At 35.8% G+C, this 6,079-nt stretch overlaps 2 protein-coding genes across 2 annotated transcripts; one reads left to right on the top strand and one right to left on the bottom strand.

The window, feature by feature from the left end:
• Window positions 1–2,225, top strand: LOC107623629 (nascent polypeptide-associated complex subunit alpha-like protein 1). The gene is made up of 4 exons (XM_016325968.2): window positions 1–167; window positions 782–872; window positions 1,437–1,564; window positions 1,658–2,225. The coding sequence occupies exons 1-4, from the start codon at window positions 108–110 to the stop codon at window positions 1,988–1,990; spliced, it is 612 nt and encodes a 203-aa protein (XP_016181454.1). The 5' UTR covers window positions 1–107; the 3' UTR covers window positions 1,991–2,225.
• On the bottom strand, window positions 2,609–5,890 carry LOC107623506 (F-box protein SKIP5). Its single transcript, XM_016325811.2, has 5 exons — window positions 5,537–5,890; window positions 4,733–4,877; window positions 4,568–4,646; window positions 3,443–3,501; window positions 2,609–3,187 (listed from the first exon to the last, which is right to left on the bottom strand). Exons 1-5 carry the CDS (start codon window positions 5,721–5,723, stop codon window positions 2,839–2,841), a joined length of 819 nt encoding a protein of 272 aa, XP_016181297.1. The 5' UTR covers window positions 5,724–5,890; the 3' UTR covers window positions 2,609–2,838.

The following is a 6,079-nucleotide window of genomic DNA, read 5'->3' on the forward strand; positions in this document are numbered from 1 at the left end:
GGTATAAAACTCTGAGTTCTAGGGTTTTAGCGGTGTGTGGCTTTCGTGTTGTGTTGGATCTAATCACATAAACCCATTCATTTCGTTTCATTTGATTTGACATAGCCATGACTGCTCAGACCCAAGAAGAGCTTCTTGCCGAGCATCTCGAACAGCAGAAGCTCCATGTAATTCACTTTCTCTTCAAAACAATCTTCTAATCCATTTTTGTTATATATATATTTTTTGGATCTTATTATATGTAACTTCTAGGTTTATTATAATTGTATTTGAGTAAGCTTTTGGCTTCGGTTTGATTGTGTGCAAACTTTGTTGATTGTGTTTGATTAGGAAAGGTTTAGGTTTTATTATAATTGTATCTGGTTGCTGAGTTGTGCCCTAGGGTTTAGCGGAAGATTCTTGGTTCCAAGTTGAGCAATTCTAATGGACTAAATTGAAAGGTTTTTTAGGTATTAACAATATTCCTCAAGTTTGCAAGAGAAGGGATAGTGTAATCTTGACATCAAACACTGGCATAAAAATTGTACTTAATAAATTATTAGTGAACACTAATATCTAGGAAACAATTTAATCGCTGGTCTAGTGGAACTATTGGAAAAAGGGAAAAAAAATTACAAGTACACTTAGCAGATGATTGTTACAGTTTGCAGGTAAAAGTAAGTACTTTGTAATTTCTATTGATTGTTGTGCTTTAGTAGAAATGTAGCAGCTTAAGTGCCTTTTCACTCCATATTTGATTTCCTTCTATTTGCCCTATTTTAACTTTTAATATCTTTTGTAGCATGATGAGCCTGTAGTTGAGGATGAGGATGATGATGAAGAGGATGACGATGATGATGATGAGGATGATGACAAAGATGACGACGGTGAAGGTAAGTTATCAACTTATAACTTATAACCCATTTCCATTCCTGCATTTCTTCAATTATTTGGTTGGAATTAGTATAAATAAAAAAAAATGTATGTGTTCAATGGATTATTTTGGCTAGCCTTGATTGTAGAAGTGGCCTTTATTATTATTAGTTTGAAATTGGGAAAAAAATTTGTTTCACACTGTGCTGTGTCTTCTGTTAGGGGGCTTCTTTTACAAGGTGATAAACATGGTCCACAAAGTTGTTGAGTTTTCCTTAAAAAATCTCACTATCTGGAATTTGATTTTATTTTTGTTTAACAAAATGCTTTCTATATTTGATTCTTAACCTTTGTTTGATTGTTAAGTTTTTAAAAATTGCTATGTTGCGTTTACTGAATTGATGGTTGTAATAAATTACTTGGGTATCATAAAATGGCTGGATGAAATTCATAGACTTGTTACTTTGTATTTGAATTTTGAAAATGCATTTAGATATTTATACCACTTTTATATATGACTGAAATAATGCCGGCTATAAATTATGGTTTCAATTCACAAAAAAGGGACTGTGTTTCTATTGCAGGACATGAAGGTGAGGCCGGTAGGTCCAAGCAGACGAGGAGTGAGAAGAAGAGTCGCAAGGCGATGCTCAAACTTGGAATGAAACCTGTGTCAGGTGTCAGCCGCGTCACAGTAAAAAAGAGCAAAAATGTTAGTAGTTGATATATTTTTTTAGTTTGATCAATTTTCCATTTCTTTCATCTCCTTTATACTCCCCGATTGACCATTTTTTACTTCTGTCAGATCCTATTCGTTATCTCAAAACCAGATGTATTTAAAAGCCCAACATCCGACACATACATCATATTCGGGGAAGCTAAGATCGAAGACTTGAGTTCACAGCTACAAACTCAGGCAGCAGAGCAGTTCAAGGCTCCCAATTTGGCTAATGCAGGACCGAAACCTGAATCTTCCAGCATCGCCCAAGATGATGAGGATGTGGATGAGACTGGTGTAGATCCCAAGGACATAGAGTTAGTGATGACTCAAGCTGGTGTTTCAAGACCAAAAGCAGTTAAAGCTCTCAAAGCTGCCAATGGTGATATTGTTGCGGCCATTATGGAGCTCACTACTTGATGGGCAGATTTGGTAGAATATTAGTATTTTGGACTCGAGCTTTCTTTCTGTGTTGATGGAAATTTTTGCTCTCGTTTTTTAAAATAGTGGTTTGTACCAATACTGTTGTTTTCTTAAGATTTTCTGTGTATTGTCTGGTATGGAAGGAAGAGAATGAAGGCACATTTGCAGCATTGGTATGTTTGATGCCAAGAATTTCAATCATGATTAGCAATTATCTTTTTGTTGGTTTGCACAGTTTGCTTGTATGATCTTTCGTGAATCATGATTATCATGAACTCAAAATACAAACCCATTTTAAAAATGGGAAAAGCTTTTTAAATATAATAAAAGATTAAAGTGGTCTGAATATGATGTAAAACAGGCTAATCAACTATCTTCTATTGCTTGTTTTCATGCACGTATGAATCTATCATTCACATTTTGAATATAAGTAGAATTTGCGACATAATTTATTAAGCCATGATTTTTCAATATATACCCCCAGAAGTTTGAGAATACCAGTTCTTCAAACATGACATACAACCCAAGCTGGACAATTATCAGAGTAATCATAAGCAATTTAGTACTCCGTCAAATTATATATTATAAAAAGAAAAAAACAGAAGAGATGCTATATGATTTCAAGTTTAAACGACTAAATTAAATTTAGGAAATTCATTACAAACTTCAAACTACACTAAATAACGTTACATGTCTTGCATATTTAAATAGTACACAATAAGTACAGAGTCACAGGTAAAAGAATCCTGCATGCCATTATCTTATCAAAAACAAAATTACAAATAACTCTAAGAAAGCAAATCAATAAATGACATCACAAAGGGTTGCTGGCATGACCAATTTGATCACATCTGCTCCACATCAAACCAGAAAAGAAGTGAAGTTCTGGCATATATCACTCTTACTCGTTGCAAGGACAGATCGCCACTTGTCAATACGGCTTTGGCACCCCCTTCAATGCGAGTTTGAGAAACGAATACACCATCGCCGTTACTCTTTTCCTGCAAGGGAAGAACCTCGGTGCTATTGGCTGTACTCACAATGGGACAGGAGAGATAGTCCAGAGGATTGGTTTCACATTGAAGTATGCAGCCATCTATGGTTAGCCTTCCCTTTCTGTGTAGCAAGCAACAGCCAAGCTCTGCCTTCACAGTTAAGTTTGCCAATTTACAGGTGGAAAGGAACTCCAACGCACTGCTCAGATGAAAAAAGGAAACGTGCATGCCAAATGTAGCTGAAGATGGAATATATGGTGGTACTTCAATGCTCAAGGAGCCATTTCCAAGATGCCGGAGATCAAAACAGCAGGCGATATAACAGACAGCGTCTAACGATAGACAAAAACCATAACTGAACCCTTGAAATCCAGCATGATGGAAGTGACTCCTAGATACCACTTCTAAAGTTCACTACATGAGATAAAAATATGTATGTGAAGAAATTGCAAACCTGTCTGCGCCTCGAGAACATATGAGTGTCGTGTCATCTGGAAGCTCACCTGCACCAACCTGAACAAAGGTCGTTGATTTTGGATGGCAAAGAATTGAGAAATTTTCTATTATTAACACTTACTGCTTCCCGAAGAATTAGATTCACAGAGGCACAAACTCCAGTTAGCAAGTCTTGCCCATTATTCAGACGAAGGCAACTCCTAATCTAGTGTTAACTTATGAAGTTATGAACCTAAATGTTTCCAGTGATACTAGTAAAAACTAAACAAGCTGAAACTTTTTATTTAGATGATAGAAATTCATTGATTAATGGCTGAAATACAAAGAGGAGCTCACTTAATTACACCAGGAAAAGAGTACAGAACTGGAAGGGCTGCAAACTGTATAATGCGTAATTTCAAGGAAAGTCAAGGTTGGATGGTTTACCCTCTAAGAGGTACTGTTTAACCATATGCAATCATTTCAATGATATTCCCGTGCAGGTGTCTGTTACAGAAGATTATGCATATGGTTGAGCAAATTAGGTCATTAGGACAAGTTCTTTAAGCTGAACCAGTGTACCCAAAATGAGGACATTAGTGGCAGTGATAGTCATAAAGATAAGGGATACTTACGCTAGCTGATCCTAATGGTGGGAATCCTGCACTGAGAACAACACTTGGTTGATTATCACAAATGCGTACTTAAGATTCTAAACCCTCGATGATCTCGAATACCTATGACATTTTTCTAGGACTATATTGGCTCCATTTTGAAATACATGGAGGATTTTTGAGGATTACAGAACAGAGGTGCCTGCAGGGCATATTCTTGAATGGGCCAAGATAAGGACTGAATTCAGATGACAGACTGCTAGTACCTTTGCAGAATCAACGAATATTTCCCAATTGAAAGATGAGAACAATGGATAGATTTATGGAAATAATAAAATGAAGGTGATGAAACCGGAGAACAGGTGAAGGCCTTACATGCACTCTTAGTCTTTAGAAAATAAATAAATGAATAAAGACTCCGTCGGTTCTTATCTTTTCACTTAAGAATATCATATTGTTAATTTCAGCAGGGGATTAACCAAGTGATACTTCATTTCCTCCTTATCATATAAGAGAATTGGACAACTCACCAAGCAAATTGGTTTCTTTATTTGAATGTTTGAGACGCAATGAACTCCACCAGCTGCTATTAAAATGGTGTCACCTGGTCTGTAAGAAGAAAAAAACAGTGAGCATTAATACACATCCTGAGGGGAAATCTAGAGTGATGCACACATATCATTAATTTTACATACCTTGAAGCAGCGACAGCAGTTTCAATGCTGGGGAAAACACCAGGTTCGGATAACTCTTTGACCGATCGATCTACTCTAAGCCATAGGCGAGGGTGACATGCCAAGTAATTCCATCTGTGGCAAACGAGGGCGGTATTAAAGCGATCTGCAAACTCAATAGAAGCTTTGTGACAAAACATGCTCCAAATTATGTTAATTGTTTCCATTTTAGAGAGGATTGAAGTGTTAGTACAAGGATAGGTGTAACAATCATGACCACAAGGGTGCTAATTATTTGTTTAGTTTTTAAATTTCTTCAAAGGTTTTAATCAAACTTGACACCCCCATATATTATATGAATAATGCTACACATCCAAGTTTTTTTGTTAATCAAGTCCAACCAAGTTGTTCTAATATAACAAAAATCAATTACCACTAACATTATTTCAAGTCTTATTGTTTAACTTGGTTGGACTTGGTTCATAAAAAGATTTAAATGTTTAGCATTCCTCTGTATACATAATCTTCAAGCTACAAATTTTTACATCATATCTACCTCTCCAAAGTACGTAACTAACTAAACAAAATACAAATAAAACCTTGATTTAAGCCTCAATTTCGAAGCCGTTTCACGCAATTTGTAACAAATAACAGTTCACCCAATTTCAAAACCTAGTTCAAGTTTGCGAATTCCGAATTGCATACCAAATGGGAAGTGAAGCATCATAAATCCCCAGATCAAAGACACCAAACAGCAAAATTGAAGCAATTAAAACCTGAGTGTTTTTGAATTGAGGGTAAAGATTAGGACTTTAAGGGGCATACCAGGAATTGGGGGAAGGAAGCTGAATATGTGCATAAGACAACCATCATCGAGATTATTGATGGGAGAGCACGAAGAAGAAGAAGAAGAAGAGGAGGAGGCTCTCTTTCTGGAACACCTCTTCCAGTTGCCCTCTTCCATGAGAGAGGTGTCGCTCTGATTCTGAACCATGTGCGGGTCTAACTCCATGCCCTCACCACCACCACCGCCACGACCACCACCACCACCTGCTTCCTACCCTCTTTTTAAGGCCTTGTATGTTTGTTTGGTTGTTTTATTTCCTTCGGTTACAAAAAACGAGTAAAAATTACGATAAAAATAAGGATGAAAAAAGAATCGATAGATGAGTTCGTGCCTTTGACTAAATTGTTAATATAATATTATATGTACGATCAAATTCAATTACTATACTATATATTTATATATAGCATATATGTTACATTGATTAAATTAATAATTAAAAAATACATGTATATAAAAAATTAATACAATTTAGTTATTGATTTAATCTCTGAAAATATTTTATATATAATTTTACTTCAATT

This window comes from Arachis ipaensis, chromosome B10, assembly GCF_000816755.2.
Source record: "Arachis ipaensis cultivar K30076 chromosome B10, Araip1.1, whole genome shotgun sequence".
Lineage (NCBI taxonomy): Eukaryota > Viridiplantae > Streptophyta > Magnoliopsida > Fabales > Fabaceae > Arachis > Arachis ipaensis.

What these genes read in the sequence shown, in the direction of transcription:
- LOC107623629 (XM_016325968.2), top strand. Translation starts at nt 108, where the DNA reads ATGACTGCTCAGACCCAAGAAGAGCTTCTTGCCGAGCATCTCGAACAG. An exon ending in CAAAGATGACGACGGTGAAG is followed by an intron (nt 873 to 1,436) that starts GTAAGTTATCAA and finishes TTTCTATTGCAG; the next exon opens with GACATGAAGGTGAGGCCGGT. An exon ending in CAGTAAAAAAGAGCAAAAAT is followed by an intron (nt 1,565 to 1,657) that starts GTTAGTAGTTGA and finishes TACTTCTGTCAG; the next exon opens with ATCCTATTCGTTATCTCAAA.
- LOC107623506 (XM_016325811.2), bottom strand. Translation starts at nt 5,723, where the DNA reads ATGGAGTTAGACCCGCACATGGTTCAGAATCAGAGCGACACCTCTCTC. An exon ending in TAAAGAAACCAATTTGCTTG is followed by an intron (nt 3,502 to 4,567) that starts GTGAGTTGTCCA and finishes ACCTTTGTTCAG; the next exon opens with GTTGGTGCAGGTGAGCTTCC. An exon ending in TGTTCTCGAGGCGCAGACAG is followed by an intron (nt 3,188 to 3,442) that starts GTTTGCAATTTC and finishes TCATCTGAGCAG; the next exon opens with TGCGTTGGAGTTCCTTTCCA.